General features: G+C 43.9%; 1 protein-coding gene across 1 annotated transcript; it reads left to right on the top strand.

Annotated features, from left to right (window-relative positions):
* Nucleotides 1-10,435: 10,435 nt before the first annotated feature.
* Nucleotides 10,436-11,409, top strand: Otud6a (OTU deubiquitinase 6A). The gene has a single exon (XM_028769976.1). It carries the CDS (start codon nucleotides 10,534-10,536, stop codon nucleotides 11,407-11,409), a length of 876 nt encoding a protein of 291 aa, XP_028625809.1. The 5' UTR covers nucleotides 10,436-10,533.
* The last annotated feature ends 6,905 nt before the right edge of the window (nucleotides 11,410-18,314 follow it).

Here is an 18,314-nt window from a genome sequence, read left to right as displayed (position 1 = left end):
AAAACAACACTGCTTCAGGGGAAAAAAACTTATTGCATAAGACATACTTATATGAAGACATTGTTCATATGAAATTAAAATTTAATAGAATTCTATACCTTCATTTGCTAAATTTGGCAATGCTATGTATGATTCAGGATCATATGATTGAGGCAAGTCACCCACTAGAAGTCACATTGTGGGAGGTCCCACTTAGTGGCTTAGGGAGGTTTGCATATCACATGTAATTTCTCAGCTGCCCCAGAGGTCAGGCCATCCCTTATTCCCTGTTGACCAGAGACTTTACCTTCTCTGGGGGCGGGAAGGTCTTGCGTGCCTGGCACCCAGCCCCATACTCCTATGTCACTCATCCCTTATAAAGTGGGGAGGGCTTTTAGGTATTCTGGCTCAAGTGCCACTTTTCCATTTCTCTCATTTAGCAAACTAAAAATGATCAGGAACAGAGGCCTGACAAAGAAACCAAAAGATTATGAAGGGGGAAAGAAAGGTCTAATTCAGTTCAGAGGAGCCAAAATGGGTCCCCTACTCTGGCATGCAAGTTGACATAAATGTTCCATGCCATGCTACAGGTCCTGCTTTTCATGTCTGTTCAATTATAAACTCCTTGAGGTTCTGGATCTCTGTCTACTTTTAGTCATTGTTATTTTCCTAGTAGCTAGAATAGTGCCTGCCACATTGTACAGCTGACACACAGTGGCAGAATAAATGAATGGGCACAGCAGCTCAAATCTAGGAACAGTCAGGAACATGGTTGGGGGTCAGCACAGAAAAGAAGCCTAACAGTACAGAAACAGCTTGCGGCCTTATTGCCCTAGAGAATAGGTGGGAGGATGAGGAAAGAGCAAATCCTCAGTGATTTACTCAAAAGCTTTCAGCGAGCCTGGCTCTCTGTTGCTCAATCACCTATACCTCCAAATTCACATCCCAACACCTACATCCCAGTGATATAACTCCTCATCTGCCTGCTAAGACAACAACTCCCCAGATGCTCAAGCACTGGGATACTAGGACAGGAAGGCATGCTTTCCTTACACCTCTGCTCTTTAGGCTGAATAACATCCTGTACTGATATCTTTAATGAGGATGACTTAGATATGCCTTCTATATGACAATTTCTCAGTGGCTTTCTGGACACTCTTTTCAACAGCTCACTTAAAACCCACCTTTGAAGTGGGTTCAAAACCCAGTGCAAACATTCAGGGACCATTATATAGCAAATGAATGAAAATACTGATCACCATGTCATGCCACCATCTCTTAACAGTTTTTGAAGGCCTTCACAGGGGTGGGGGTGGGGTGGATAAAGTAGTGAGTGGGAGATGATATGGGATTGTGGTATGGGGAGCAGGAGCTAGGAGGTAGGGGCTGGGGTGTGGCACAGGAAAGGAATTGCCACTCATTCCTGATTTCTTTAGAGCCAAGACATCATGGTCCCTTGGAGGATCAACTCCAATCTCCAGCCACCCCCTATCTCATTAACTGGCATAGCTCACCTTTAATCAACAAGGTGGCTTATTCTTATTAGGGAAGAGAATTTTAAATTCTCTATGATCTACTCTTTATCAAAAGTTTAATTCAGAGGAAGGCCTAAAGAGCAGACTAATCTATTGCAAGTTATATAGGCAAAGCATGTACTATAAAGCTTAGACTACAATGTCAATATGAGTGAGTATGTTGAAAGAGGAAATTTCAGTGTAGAGATAGAGAAGGCATATTGGATATTACAATAATTGTGGCTTCCTTAACACAAGAGATGGAGGGTAAAGCTCAACATTGCAAAGCTGGTGTTTTTGTACTTCAAGCCATAGAAATAAACCCACATAATGAAGCTTGCCATTTACAAGGATCTCAAAGATCTGTCATCCCTCCTGCATAATATGACAAAGTAACTTGATCGTAGCAGACAAATATGATTTCTCTTTCAGGATCAACATAATGATCTTTCTAAAATAGTGTTAGAGTCATTTTAAGTCATGCTAATTCTCTGAAATAATAATGGTAGGAATGGGAGGTGTTTAGCATTTCTATTTAAGAGAAAGAACATAAAGTTGGGTGGTTAGGGAGATAGGTAGGACCTAGGAGGGGTGGGGAAGGGAAAAACATGAATAGAAGAAAATGGGATGGCGAGATGGCTCAGTGAGTTTCCCACCAAGCTTGATAAACTGAGTTCAATCCTGTAAAAGGGGAAAGTAAGAGATTGCTTCCTAAAACTCTCCTCTGGCAGTTTGTTCTTTGTCCTCTGACAAGCTGTCCATGACTTCTGTCATTGCACATACACCTCACTACAAACAAACAAATGTAATTTAAGAAAGAGAAAGAAAGATAAACTAGAAATCCTTTGCTCTCCTGACAACTGAACATTGTGTGTTAAACAAACACAATAGGGGTCTTAAAAGTATAAAGAAAGCAGACCACCTATGCATCTCAGGATGACAGCAATCTTCTCTTTTTCTTCCCTATGTCAGGCTTAGAGTTGAAAAATATAATGACCAAAAGCATTTAACAGGCATAGACCAAAAAAGCCAAGGAATTACAAAATATTAAACTTGCAAGACACAAAATTTGCAGACTAAAACCACCCTACTCCAGCCAAAACTGGAGAAAAGCCAGTGGTCTCACCCACATCCATACACACACCCGTGTCAACAAAGAGGAATAGAGGAGCCTAGCCTTCTTCTCAGGAGGCTGTATGACATATATCAACAGTCTGAATCCTCTGACAGTATAAAGCCATGGAAGGTCCAGTCTGGGGCAGAAACTATCATTCCTGCAGCTGGATAGGCACCAGCTATCATAGATGGATGAGGACTACCCATACACACTACACTGACAGACATGAGGAGCTTGTATTTCTGGTCCTATCTAGAAGCAAGCTTCCCTTCTGATGTTGTATAAGAGGAAACTTAGTCAAGAGTTTAAATTTTACTATCTAAAGACATCACACATTTTGTTTCCAGGACATAGATAAATCAATCTGGAAACTGACTAGGAAACTTCACCCTCGATGGATAACTTACATAGTTCCAGAGAGTACTATGCAAACTTCTGGGCGTGGGTTGGTGGTTGTGGTGGTGGAAATGATGGTCTTACTCAATGTTGGATCATACATGCTATAATACCAACCTACCATGAAAAATTTGCTCACTGGTACAATAACATCATGTGGTAGCCAACCACTTTCTCACTGGACTTGAAGCCTCCATCTTAGGAGGAAGACATCTTTGCCTTGTACTGAGAACTTAGTCAAAAGCCTATAGCTTGGGAGGTCATAGGCATTATGGGGGAACCTACTATCTTTATCTCACTAAGTGGTCATGTTATTAAGCTGTCTTCTAAATATTTATGCCTATACCCCTAGATGCGTTTTTCTTAACCTTGGTCACAGAAACATGTACTTGTAGTGAGTGGAGGTTAATGGAGAGAGTCTCAATAGAGTGATAAGAATTAGTGACTAGGTGTTCCAGTCCAAATGAATCATCTATACTAAACACTCTCTCATGCCTAAGGCTCTGGGAACACCATGGAAGCGGAAGAGGAAAGACAGTAAGAGCCTGTTCATGGAAAGGGGAGCCATGAAATGTTATCACTGGGGCATCACATGGCTCTTGCACTCACAAACTCAGAGCATCTGTGCTTACCTGAATAAAATCTGAAAAATAGCTAGATCAAGTGGCTTAATCAAGCCACTCAAAATTCCAGCATGGATTGGGAAAGAATGCCTCTTAGCTGAGGAGCTATTGGCAGTTGATGGCTTCTGAGAAGGCGAATTTTTCCTTCCTCACTGGTAGGCCCCCACGCTTCCGTGGGTGACCTCATACACACTTTTCATGTGCATAAGAGCAGCACTAAGTGAGTCCAGTAAGATACCAGGAGAAGATGACATGATGTCGGGAAGAGGATGTGTTGGGGATGGTCCTAGGTGATGGGATATAGCCTCTCGAATCATGAGCTGGAATACATTTTTCCTTTAGGTTGCTTTTGTCAGGTATTTTATGACAGCAGGGAGGAAAAGTAACTAATGTAAAGGCCATACATAATCACTCAAAAATAGGATTCAGGAGAGTAAATCTAACAAGACACACATAGATTTACATGCTGAGAATGATAAAATGGTAATGAAGGAGACCATCAAAAATTTATTTGAATAAATATATAGATATGGGCACAGTGTTCATAGGTTAGAAGGATCAACATAAAAAACGTCAACTTACCTCAAAGTGATAGACACCTTGTGGTGGTTTGAATAAGAATGACCCCCATAGGCTCATATATTTGAATACTTAGTCACCAGGGAGTGACACTGTTTGAAAGGACTAAAATGATTAGGAGGTTTGGAATAGGCCTTGTTGGAATAGGTATGGCCTTATTGGAGGATATATATTACTGGGGGTGGGCTTTTGAGGTTTCAAAATCTCATGTCAGTCCCCACCCCTATCTGTCTGACTGTCTACAGATGAGGATGTAGCTCTCAGCTACTGCTCCAGAGCCATGCTTGCTGCCACACTCTCTGCCATGATAATGGAGGACTAACCCTCTGAAACTGTAAGCAAGTTCCAAATAAATGTTTTCTTAGAAGAGCTGCCTTAGTCATGGTACCTCTTCATAGCAATCCAACATTGACTAAGACAAAAATTGGTACCAGGGACTAAGGTATTGCTGTAGCAGGCCTGACGACGCTGTTGTTTGAAGGAATATAGAAATTTTGGCTGCTTTAGACTAAAAAAGCAATTGAATGCTTTAAGTGGGAACTTACTGTGCCATCCTAGTAGAAGCAAGGACAGTGGTGCTGGAATAATGTGCACCCATCTCAAAAAGTTTCAGAGGGGAAGAATATTACTGACTGGTCTAAAGATCATTCTTGTGATGCTTTGGTAAAAAATGTGGCTGGGTTTTACTCTTGTTCTAAAAATCATCTAAAGACTAAATTGAAGAGTATAGGATTAATGACATTGGCAGAGGAAATTTCTAGACAACCTAGTATTGATTATGTCAAGTGGTTATTAGTGGTCACTCATACAAATCTACAATAAAAGGATCAAATTGAGCAAGGAGAAATACAAAGTATATGAGGAGAAAAAGAGACTCAAGAAATATTTTATTGGAGTTCAGTGCTCAAGGAAATAGAAATTTTATAGAAACACTTGGTACTAAATGGAATAAAGGGAGTGGTGACCTCAGTCTAAGACCTCACCCAGCTGAGCTTCCAACCTGTAAAAAGGAATTAAAGAAAAGCCTAAGCACTGTAGGAAACCATCAACAATAGAAAGCAGATGCCAATGTAATTAAAGGAAGGGGCCATATTTCAGCTCCAATGAGCAAAGGAACTTGACAGTTTCAGCCACATGGTCATGGCTTTATCAAGGAATATACAAGAAAGAGATTGTGGAATCTCCCTCAGTGGCTAAGGAAAGCTGCTGTGGCCAGGCTTGTGGCAAGGAAGCACCTGCATGAAGGCTTAGAAAGGTCATTAAGTGAAGCTGTGAAGATGAAGGCTGGGCTGTGTTGGAGACTGCCAAGTGTTGCAGATGCTAGAGTCATGGGATACCTCTCATTTCCTCTTTCATGGTAGCAGTGTCCTACTATCCTCCTCTCTAGAATTCTTTCCCCTTGCCTATGGTCCCTTTATTCTTTCCTGGGTTCTGTATCATATAAGTAGGATTCTCTAGAGGAACAGAACTTATAGAACGTATATAATATAGAAAGGGGACTTAGTAGAATGGCTTACAGGCTGTGGTCCAGCTAGGCCAGCAATGGCTGTCTCCCAAAAGAAGGTCCAAGAATTCAGTAAATGTTCACCCCACAAGGCTGGGATGATTAAAAGTGGGACTTCCCACTTCATATGATTTAATTAAGGAAAAGATTCTCATATGTGTGTCATTTGGATTTTAGTTAATTCCAGGTTTAGTCCAGTTGAAAACCAAGAATAGCCATGACAACATTCCAGTAAGACCTTTTTTTTTTTTTTTTTTTGCAGCTATGGACAAGAATATTCTAAAATTTACAAAGAGAGTTAAAGGAACTAGACCACTGAAATAACTTTGAAAGAGAAGATTAAATTTAAAGAAAAGTGTTTACCCTATTCTAAAACTTACTATATAATACAATTAATCAAAACTACCTGGTGTTGGTAAAGGGATAGACTTCCAGGTCATCCCTTGTAACAGAACAGAGTGCCCAGAAACAGACTCGCAAAAATATGCCAAGCTGATTTTTGAAAAAAGTATAAAACCAATTAAATGACAGAATTTTGGGGGAAGCTATTGGATACTAGGCAAAACTCCAAAACCAAACCAAAACAAACACCTAAGGTCTAACTTTCAAAACTTAAACCAAAATATAAAAACAAAATAAAAACACATCGCGATGGAACTTTAAACCCTGAAGCTATAAGTCTTTCAGTTAAATAAAAAGACAAAATTACCTGTCTCAGAGTATTTTGGAGAATATTGTTGGTTGAACGCACAGTGTACATATGTTCAAACACTATCTATACTTGTGCTCAAACAAATAGCTGAGTTCATTCAGCTCCCCCTTTTTTCCACTGAAGATCCTCTGTCTGTTCCCTGAATTGGCTGCATCACTTTGCACTCTTACCAATGATCTGTACAAGCTCTACTTTCTTCATGTCCTCCACACATATCATCGTTTCCCTTGTTGATAATAGTCATCTCAGTAGGTGTACTATGGTGCGGCAGTGAGATTTTAATTGTGGTTCCTCCACAATTAGTATTATGGAGCATATTACATGGACCTTTGTGTGCCTTCTTTGGGAGAAAAAAACCTCTTCTGGCCCTTTGCACACTAAAAATAAAGTAGAGACCTTTGTTGTCAATGTGTTATAGAAAAAACAAATATTAAATATATACATAGATGATAGATAGATAGATAGATAGATAGATAGATAGATAGATAGATGTGGGTATCTCTCTGTGTATATGTGTGTGTGCGCATATGGACAGTGTGGAGGACCAAACACAAGGCCTTGTGAATTCTAAACATGGTAACTTATCACTCAGCTAAACCTTCAGCCTTCACTCAGATTCTAATTCTTCAACAGATATATACTTTACAAATACTTTTCTCATTCTGTAAAATGATTTTTGGGTTTATTATAGTTATAAAGGCCAGTTGTAAATCTCCACACACAGGGTCAAGTGACACTCCACAGGACATAGGGTCAAGTGACACACCACAGGACATAGGGTCAAGTGACACTCCACAGGGGTACCTAAAGCGCATAATAGGGGAAGACATGAAACTAAGCAAATGCTAGGGGAACTGGATATCCATGAGCAAAACAAGTAATTTACCCATCATCTTATCCCCAAACCAAAGAGCAAATCAAGACATAGTAAAGATTTAATATAAGACCTTTAACTTTTAAAAACTTCTACAAGCCCCGGGACACAAGATGGCGGCAGGGCTCTGGGGAGAGCGAGGAGGAGGTGCCAAAACGGGCAGTCAAGCAGAACCTGTGGCCGCATCCCCTTCGGGCAGCTGCTGATTCACGGAGTCCCCTGGGTCACTGTCAACTGCACTGCTGACCAGCCCACCCACCTGTGCTACGCCTTCCTGTGGGCCTCCCCCCTCTTCTGTAGGACCCCGTGACGTGGGTTGAATCCAGAGAAGAAAACGCTCTCACGCTAGTATTGTAGACCCCAGAGGGTGAGAGAACAGGGAACCTTAATTCAGCCTTGAAACCCATGGGCTCAGCCCCTCAAGAAGCCATTCTAAACCTTTCTGTAACCGAGGCCCTTGTGTCACGAATCCTGCTGCCCTGTGATTTTATCTGCCAAGCTGTACAGATAAAGTAACTATTTGATTTTTCCATTCCAAATTAACAGGCGTCTTTGAGTGTACAATAAAATAAATGTTCAATGATAAAAAAATAAAAACTTCTAGAAGAAAAAAGTTATGATTTTGTCCTTTGTGGTGATTTCTTGGTTCTCTCTGTCTCCTCTCCTCTCCTCCTCTTCTTCTTCTTCTTCTTCTTCTTCTTCTTCTTCTTCTTCTTCTCTCTCTCTCTCTCTCTCTCTCTCTCTCTCTCTCTCTCTCTCTCTCTCTCTCTCTCTCTCCTCTGTGTGTGTGTGTGTGTCAGAGAGAGAGAGAGAGAGAGAGAATGAATTTGGGGAACTGTCAAAATGTAAAATGTCTCACTGAGTAATCTGGACCCACATGGCAGGAGGGAATTGACTCCCAATTCTTACCTTCTGACTATCATGTACACACACATACACTAAATAAATATATTTTTATTTTTTTCTTTGTCAATTAAAAAGGACATAGCCTTTGAGATTTAGAATTAGACAAAGAGTTCTTTAAACTTACCACTACAAATAAGAATCATATAACAACAACTGGTTAGTTATACTTAATCCAAACTAAAAATGTTGCCATGCAATGACGGCTTACATCTGCAACCCAGCATGTGTAAATATAATGCAGAGTATTGTAATTTTGAGGCCAGCCTGGGCTACATAGCAAGCCCCCACTGAAAAATTAGTTATAGTTAAAATCCTTTTGGGCACTAGTAATCCAAAACATGTCCTCACACATGCTAGAGAAGGGGGGGTCTACCACTCAGATACAAAACTAGCCTTAAAATTAAATGGTTTTGCTTTGAGACTGATCCTGCTAACATGAAAAGGCAAGAAGTAGACTGGGAGGAAATATTTGCAAACCACACATCTGACAAAGAGCTGGTTTTAGAATATAAAAGGACTCTGAAAACTAACAGAAAAAAAGAAACCCATTTAGAAAATATGCATATTACATAAACATTTTATTAAGAAATATATGGTATAGCTGGTAAATGAGGCTATTAAAAGATGAACATCAGGCAAGATGTCTAAGTGGGTAAAAATGCTTGCCTCATAAACCTGACATGACCTGAATCTAATTCCCAGCACCCACGGTAAAAGGGAAAAACAACTCCACAGATTTGTCCTCTGACTCCTACACATGGAAAGCAGGACATGCAGGCTCATACACAGATATCTTACACACACATACACACACACACACACACCACTGCCACCGTCACCACCACCAATAATAATAATAATAATAAATTTAAATTTTTTAAAATGATCATCAAAGTACAGCAAATTCCTAGTACATGCAAGGCCCTGGGGTTTCATATACAGTCCTGAAAAAAAATTACACAGGAGGACATAAAAACTATAATGAGATTATCATGACACTTATCAAGTGTAATCTTACTTTTTTTTTAGTGGAAACACCAAATTCTGGTAAGAATGCAAAGAAACTGGATCACTCCTTCATATCTAGTGAAAATGTATCAGCTACAGCCTTTCTGGAAAACAGTTTCTTAAAAATACATATGCACTTAGAATACAGCACAGCAATTTCATTCCTGGACATTTTGTCCAGAGGAATGAGGACTTGTGTTCACACAAAAGCCTGAACATCGGGTGGAGAATAGACTTTAGTGGTAGTGTTTGTCTAGTATTGTTGGTTTGTATTTTTCTGAGACAGGGTCTCAACATAACCCAGGCTGGCCTGAAACTTGCTATATCTCTCAGGATGAGCTTGAAATTTTAATTCTCCTGCCTCCACTTCACAAGTGCTAGGATTATAATAGGCTTGTGTTTCCAAACGTGGTTCTCAAGTGGGGAATGGGGCAGTATCTAAAGGCCAGTTTGGGAACTAGAAGCAGTGACAGATTAGCGTGCAATAAAAGCACATTTGAATTTTTTTCCGTAAATTTTGCAAGAATCTTCTGAAACAAACTTTTTTAAAACAGTCAAGAATAATTTAGAGAGCCCATTTAGGGAGCTGGGGGCCCAGAAGGGGTGTGTGCGTGATTTCTGTTGGCATAAGCGAGGAGAACCGCTTGTTGCCGTCTTACACTGAAATGGGACTCTTGGTTTTTGAAACAAATTTAAAAGACTCTGTGTTCCTGGGAATGTAAAGAAGTGTGTCTTTGTTCTGATATATAAAGATTAAAAGTTCAATGGTCAAGAGACCTGAAAAATTAGAAAGCCACATTGCCTCCTGGACACTTCAGCGTCAGAACATATTCGGCCATAATACTTATCACATGGTTATCAAACATGGGCCGTGCCTGTATTCTGTTCAAGCTTGGGAATGAAGTAGGCAGTAAGAGTGAACAATTCTACAAGCCCCATTATGGCACACATTAGGATGGACTCCTCGGAGCGACTTTTGAAGTCAGTTAAAAATGGCGCCATGAGAAAGCGGCGGACTCCTAGCAGGGACTTCTTTTAAAAATAAAATGGCGCCATGACATGCTGCGGGGGGGGGGGGTGTCTAAGGAGGACATCCTCAGGGGTTCTCAAGGGCCAGTCACAAAGGCAGGCGTGTCTGGGGGCGTGACCCCGAGAGGGCAGTAGCCAATAGCAGAGAAGGCTGTGAGTAAAATTCCAAGCCACCAACGTCGAGGCACGCAGACTGCCACAGCCACTTCACCGAGAGGTTGTGCCTGCTTGTCTGGCGCTTTGGACTGTTCCTGTTTCCTCCAGACTTGAGTTACCAGTTTCAGCTGGTAAGATGGATGACACCGAGCATGAACTCCAACGAGTGATCCGTCGCCACTATCGTGAAAAAAGGGAGCTACAAGATCACATCCAGACCCTGAAAGCTTCCGTCCCAAAGAACGACAAAGGAAGACGAAAGCAGTTGCTCTCTGACATCGCCCGCCTCGAGGCCGAAATGGAGCAGAGACACCAGCAGGAACTGGAGAAATTTGGAGAAAATCCTGACAGCAGTGTGGATTCGGTTACAGCCGACCTCAAAAAGATGAATCTCGAGAATATGCCTCCATGCCCATCAAAGGCCCAGAAGCGGCGCAACCGAAGAGCTAACCTGGAGAGACGGCGGCGTCACGAAGGGATGCCTGCGGCCCAGGCCGAACAACTGGCCGCTTACCGTCATGAGGAGGAGGAGAAGATCGCTGCCATTCTTGGCGCCAAAAATCTGGAGATGAAGAACATCCCTGCTGACGGCCACTGCATGTACCGTGCCATCCAGGACCAGCTGGTGTTCTCCGTGACAATCGAGAGCCTACGATACCGCACTGCCTACTACATGCGGAAACATATAGATGACTTCTTACCTTTCTTCACTGAACCCGAGGCCGGCAACTTCTACACCCAGGAGGACTTCCTGAGATATTGTGATGACATCGTGCACAGGGCTTCGTGGGGAGGCCAGCTGGAGCTGAGAGCCCTATCGCATGTCCTGCAGACCCCAATCGAGGTGGTACAGGCCAACTCACCCATCATTGTCATCGGGGAAGAGTACACCAGGAAGCCGCTCACGCTTGTCTATCTGCACTACGCCTGCGACTTCGGAGAGCACTACAATTCGGTGAAGCCCATCGAGGTTGCTGGAGCAGTTAGAGGAATGGCTCCGCGCCTCTTCTAGAACTTTCCAGCAGACGCGAAGGAACTCTGCCCTAGGCGCCATCTTTGTCACCTCTGCGGCGGTTCCTGGGAGAACTGAAGCGGCTCCGGCTGCTGGGAGAACTGAAGCAGCCACTGCGGCGTCTCTTAGTAGGAGCAGTTGCGTTTCCTTCGCTGGTTTGTTTTTATGTTTGTCTTTCAAGATTTGTTCAATGTCTATGTCCTACCTCTTTTTTGTTTGTTTGTATGTTTGGGGGGGTGGGGTTGTTAGGGTTTTGGTTTTTTTGTTTTGTTTTGTTTTGTTGTTGTTTTGTCTTGTTTTGTTTTGGGGTTTTTTGTTTTTCTCTCCTCAGATTTTTTTTTTTTTTTGTGCTCCTTTCGTGTGGTGGGGAATGGGAGGCAGTTTATACACAGGATAATATCTCCTTGGGACATCTAAGAGGCTTTAATTTCCACCGACTCTTAACTTCATTCCGCCCTCAGGTACCTTTGTCCCAGTGACGATTCAATTCATGTTAGCCTGAACATGGAAATTTGGGTGTTTGCTCATTGTTTACCCGTGCTGAAATAAGTGTAGTAGAAGGGTTCGGGTTGTGGGATTTTACTCTGAAAATTTATCAACCCACTTGATAAAAGCAGAGTTGGTGTGGCTGAAATGACTTATGAGTGTTTTTCAGGAAAAAAAATAATGCCACAGCTGGCTGACTTGCTCTTAACCAATTTTAAAATGCCTGGGTTATGAACAAGTCTTCAAGGAATAGTTTGCTTGTTTGGTTTTATTTTTCATTCAAACTTGTGAAGCCAGCTGAAAGTGAGTTTTAGTTGCCCGGCTATGTTCTAAACACTAAAAAAAATGAGTTTTCATAGGTAAATGTAACTGTTAGGTACAGAAATTCAATTTAAATGAGCTAATAGCTGAAGTAAGCTTTACCTTAAAGATGTGAAAGATGTGAACTTAGTGACATTTTTTTAAATTTTTAAACTGGAAGCTGTTCCAGTTTTTGTATAAAGGAAAGCAGTGAACAATATAGCTCCATTTCTGTTAGAAACTGTCTTAAATGTGACATTAAAAGGGAAGAGCAAGAATGAAATGATTTGCAGGTTTAACATTCGCTCCTGTATGTTAGTGAACTTAAATTCATTTTAAAATGCATTGTCCCTTCCAAATGAGCTCAAATAGTATATGTAAGTTTAAAAACCTCTTTGAAAACTTATGCAATGTGTTAAAAATAAAAACATCTTTTGAAATACCTGGTTTGCATTTCTTGTATAGCTGATAGGCCACATGAAGTTTATAGCCCAGGTGGCTTTCTTTCAGCAAGGGCTCCTGAAGAATAGGAGCAGGTTTGGTGGGGGACAGATGAGGCTTTGGATGATACACCTGCAGTCTTGGAGGGGGCCGGGAGTGAAATGTTTCCCAGGCTGGAATTTAAGGAGGAATTTATACTAAGGATGCCCTGGATTGATGTTTCACTCAATGAAAAACATGAAAGGGCTTCCTTTAATATTCTCTGCTGTGTTTTAAAAAGAACCCTGATGGTGGGGGGATACCCAAGGAGGAGCCCTGTGGGTCCCTTGTTCTGGAGGGTGTCCCACGACGATCTCCGGCCCAACTGGGGATAGGGTGCGAACAGGGAAGGTCCGCCTCTGCTGCTGCCTCAGCCTGTGTCTCTGCTGTCAGTTGGTCTCCAGCCCGCCCGGCCGGTGCAGGAGGTCCAGGCCAAAGGGGACAGAGTGAGAGCAGGAAGGGGAATTGATTCCACTGCCTCTGTTCACGTCTCTGCTGCCCTGTTACTACCAGGTGCTGAACCGGTCCAGGCTATGCTGGTGAGGCTCCGGCTAGCTGGCAAGGAGGCAGCTTGGTGTCCCAGGCAGGTTGCGGGAGAGCAGATCTCTTCCCAAGTGTTACAGCTCTTTCGACAGAAACTCTCAGACACCAGGATGATTCTCACACACCTTTACTTCTCCCGAAAAGGGTCCTTATATACAATTTCAGGGTGGGTTAGGGTCTGGCAGCAGATAACGCCTATTGGCTTGGTCTGAGAGCTTGGAGATACCTCATCTACATGTGGGAGAGCCTGAGGCACTGTTCCTCCTGACTGATGGCCACAGACTTCTCTGTGGGAGGGGCTGTGGAGGGCTGAAGCTAAAAGAAAAGAACCAGGGCCCAGGAGCAGAGCCGAACACCTGCCGGTCCAATAAAGGTCCAGGGTTCAAGGGCTATGCTCAACCAGGCACCCAGCTGCTTCTCACAGCCCACCACCCCACAGAGCCCACCCACTCACAGAAGAAAGGAGGGGTCGTGTGGGAGGGGGTGACCGGAAGGGGGGCAGTGAGTAGGATATAAAGTGAATAAGTAAAACAACAACAATAATAATAATAAAACAGAATCTAAAGATAATAAATCCAAATTAGACTGCCATAAAGGCTTTGGGGGTTTACTTTCACAAAAGAAACCCTATAGCAACTGCAAACTAATGAAAAAAGAAATCACTCATTTTCTTACACTTTAGCTTGTGTTTTATTCCTGTAGTTTTAGTGAATAAAATTCAAACGATATTTTTTTTAAAAAGACCTGACTTCCAAGACCCCAGCCAGGCTAAGGCTACATTGCAGGAGGGAAAGAGACGCTGCTATAGTCTACTTGAGGATGTTTCTGAAAAACAAATGTGGGAAACCCGACAAAGTTCTCACTGTGGAAACAGATAAAGTTTCAAAAACACACTTCTGGGGTGCATTGTGAGAAAAGTCTTTTGTAGGGACAGGAACACTGTATAGGGAAGGGGTTGTGAATTAGGGAGGAAGAGGGACAAGCTTTGGGAGGAGACACAGGTTGGGGATGGGACAATGTGCTTGGAGAGGTGATGTAACCTAGGAGGCCTGGCTGGGAAGGAGGGTAAAGGCTGAGGACACAGCCCAGGGAGAACCTGTATAGGCTGCACATGGAGGGCTCAACAATCGTAATAAGGGGTTAGGATGAGAAATAGGCCTTAAAGTGTTTGGGGGATTTTGTTTTGTTCTGTTTTGTTTGGAAGAAGCCTGGCTAGGGGATGGGACATAGATGGGGTTTAGGGAACAGGCCTGACTAAGGATGTGAGTGAAGGCTATGGAAGGGCTCTAAAACTGGAAAAGGTGCTTTATGGGATTGTCTGTGTGACATGGGCATGGGGGCTCTGCTTGGCTAAGGCAAAGTATGTTGACAGACAGGTATTTGACTGACTAGAGGCAACACACTGTGCTGAGGAAAGGCCTGGCTAAAGGTGAAACAGACGCTTGCTGGTGAAGGTAAGGGAGGTGAATCGGCTGGGGTGAATTATATAGGGAAAGGAAGGAACGAGACAGAGTGGGAGTGGGTGGGAAGGGAAACTGACTGAAAACTGAGGAAAAGGTCCTGGCCAGAGTGGTGTTGTTTGGATAATAAGGCAAGGAACTGGGCTTCCACAGCCGTGGACAGAGGAATGGGCTGGTAACTGAGCAACTTAAAGAAGCCAGGTTGGGAAGAGCATACATGGGCTGGGCCGAGGCCTCAGCACATATGTAGCAGATGTGCATGCAGCTCATGTTCCATGTGGGTCCCCCAACAACTAGAACTGGGGGGGAGGGGCTGTCCCTAAAGCTCTTGCCTGTTTGTTCAGTCCATTCCACAACTGGGCTGTTTTGTTTGGCCTAAGTGGGAGAGAATGCACCTAACCCTGCAGACACTTGATATGCTGGTTGGGGGGAATCCCCAGGAGGGTCCCCACCCTCTCAGAGGAGAAGAGGATTGGGGAGGGACTCTATGATGAGGGATGGGGGCACAGCAATCAGGATTTAAAATTAACTAATGAATGGAAAACTAAATTTTTAAAAAAAGGCCAGGTAGGATGGGTGCAACCGATGATGAACAAGTCCATGGCTCTTGAATGGGGAAATGATCAGGGCAGGCAACCTGGTTGGGCAAGGGGCACTCGCTAGAGACACTTTCTGAGGGAGGGAATCTGGAAGGAGATGCGGCCTTCCTGGGGAAAGAGGCATTGGCTGGGGAACCAGTCAGCTTGGAAGACGAGGATTAAATAGAGGGTCCTGACAGGTAAAAGCATCACCAGGTTTGAAAAGGTTCGTGCAAGCTGATATAGGGACACAAACTGGGGAAAACAGCATTGGGGAGAGGAAGGTAGCCCCAGAAGGAAACAAAGGCATCTGGGGTGCCTGTTGGAGAATTAAGCTTGGGTTGAAAAGGAGGCCTCATTTGGCAAGGGACACAAACTGGAGAAACCACTATCCTGTGAATGGTTGTGGAAGGAGAAAAGAACCTATCTTAGTCTAGGGTATATATAAGAATGCAGGCTGAGGTGGTCAGAGGAGCCAGGGCACAGGAGTAGCAGGGCTAGGAGGAGGATCTTAGGGAAGAAGCAATAGGTTAGGGAAGAGGTCCCAGCTGGGTAGGGAAGCAGAGGGGAGATCTTAGCTGGGAAAAGAGATCATAAGGTTGGGGCATAGGGCTGGTTTAGTGAAAGGGCAGCTAAAGGATGCCTAGTTGAATTAGGAACCCAAGGACGAGGAAAGGGTCCCTGACCGTTAGAGAAGAAAACGTCTGCAGAAAGGATCCTAACAGGTAGATGGCTTGCCTGTTACTACAGAGTCAGTGTCTACACAGAGACCTTAACTGAGGATGAGCACAGAGTTGAGAAAGAAGGGGAATTAGCAGAGGACGGAGACACAGACTGGGAATGGAGGTCTTGGAGAAAGGAGTCAGAGGACACACAGGATAGGATCAGGAAGCTTCATTGGAGACAGAAATATACTGTTTAGTTAGGGTTAGCATTGCTGTGATGAAACACCATGACCAAAACAAGTTGGGGAGAAAAGGTTTGAGAGAAGCTGAGACAGGGAACTCAATGCAGGCAGGAACCTGGAGGCAGGAGCTGATACAGAAGCCAGAGTTCTGCTTACTGCCTTGCTCCCTACAGCTTGCTAAGCCTGCTTGCTTGCTTGCTTGCACATGTATGTATGTATATATATTTGTTTTGTTGTTTTAGGGGTTTTTTTGTTTTAACTTTTTATTGATTGTAAGTTTCAAATCACACATCCCAGTCCTGCTCATCTCTCCGTCCCCTCATATTTGCCTTTTGAGCCCTTGCAACCTCCCACACACATACAAAATAAAAAACACCACAAAAAAACAAACAACAACAAAAACAGAGCATAGAAAACATCTCATCATGGGAGCTGTAGTATGTCACAGTGTGTCCCAGAGTATATCCCTCTGTCCACACATCTTCACTTGCAAAAGTTCATTGCAGTGAGTCATTGGTCTGGTTCAAGATATCTGGCTTCTGTGACACCATCTATATTGGATCCACACCTGACCTCCTCCTCGTTATCCGGTTGTTGCCCTGTGTCATGAGATCCTTCAGCTTTGGATGGATCTGCAAGACTGGCCTTTTCACGAGTCCCAGCCCTTCACAGATGATATAGATTTTAGTGTGAGCCAATTCAGAGCCCTGGATCTGAACCTGGGTGGTAGCTGAGCTGCTCAGCACTCTCCCTTATCCACGCCGCCAGGGCGAGCTCTCCAGCACTGCTCCATTAGGCCACCCAATGCCTCTATTGGCAGGAGGCAGGGTCAGCTCTCCCGTTCTCATGCCCTTGAGGCAGTCCACTTGTACTCATGCCTCAAGAACCAGCTCCACTGTGCTGTCCAGACAAGGAGAGGGGCCAACTCTCCCAAGTGCTGCAGCCTGCAAGGGGCTGGGCCAGCTTTCATACCCTCAGAGCTGACTCACCCAAGCCTTTACAATAAGGGCAGCTACACTGTGTTGCCCAGGCAAGGTGTAGGGCCTGCTCTCCTGTGCGCTATGACCAGTGAGGGGGCAGGGCCAGCTCTTCCACCTAGTGCAGGTGGCAAGCCAGGGAGGGCGACCAGGGTCAGTCAGCACAACTGTGGTGCCCAGGTGAGGTGCAGGGCCCACTCTCCTGAGTTGCTCAACCTGTTTTCTTATAACACAGGACCAGTGGCCCAAGGATGGTACCGCCCACAGTGAGCTGGACCCTCCCTGATCAATCACTAAGAAAATGCTCTACACGCTTCTGTACAGCCTGATCTTATGAAGGCATTTTTGTTTTGTTTGTTTGTTTGTTTGTTTGATGGCATTTTTTAAAATCAAGGTTTCCTCCTCTCAGATGACTATAGCTTGTGTCAAGCTGACATAAAATTAGCCAGCACATACAGCTGAAGGGTCCCTGGCAGATGAATGGATCCTGGCTCCTGGCTGGGGTCAAGTTCCTATGTGGTTGAAGTGGTGCAGGCTGGAGCTGCTAGTTCGAACTGAGGAAGGTTGCTTAGTTACCAAAGAGGGCCTGCCTGTCCATGGAGCACAGTCCAGAGAAGGGTAATAAATGTATTAGCAGGCCTTGGTTTGGCTGCTGCACAAGGGCTGAGGAACGGGGCCTGAAAGGGAAAGGAGTATAGGAGGACATTCTGTCGAGCAGAAAAGGGGACCAGGTTGAGAACGGGCTTGAGAAAGGATCTTCGCTGTGGAAGAAGGCATAAAGAGATGAAGACAAACTGACTATATAAGGGCTGAGTGAGTGAGGAAAGGAGGGAGGGAGCAAGCACAGGTAGGGAGGAGTTATGGGGAGTAGGTAAAAGGCAGGCTGAACGGTGCCTAGTTAGGATAAGGTATATAAGTTGGCCTAAGATAAGAAAGGAATTCCTGGCCTTTGAAGGGAGGAAGGACTATCTGATTAAAGGAGGAAGCAGACAATTGCTAGACAAGAGGTTCTGGATCTATCAACACACAAACTGCTGCCTGAGTCTGAGAATTGCACACTGCTGTAAGAGAAGGATGTGCTGGCTAGAACAGAGGCATTGGCCCGGCATGGAGACTAACTGGGGGAGAAAACATAGTCTGATGAATAGGGCACTGCCTGCTGATGTGGCAGCAA

This window comes from Grammomys surdaster, unplaced genomic scaffold, assembly GCF_004785775.1.
Source record: "Grammomys surdaster isolate TR1022 unplaced genomic scaffold, NIH_TR_1.0 197, whole genome shotgun sequence".
Classification (NCBI taxonomy): Eukaryota; Metazoa; Chordata; class Mammalia; order Rodentia; family Muridae; genus Grammomys; species Grammomys surdaster.
The sequence above is the reverse complement of the archived record's forward strand: the minus strand, read 5'-3'. Positions and strand labels throughout refer to the sequence as shown.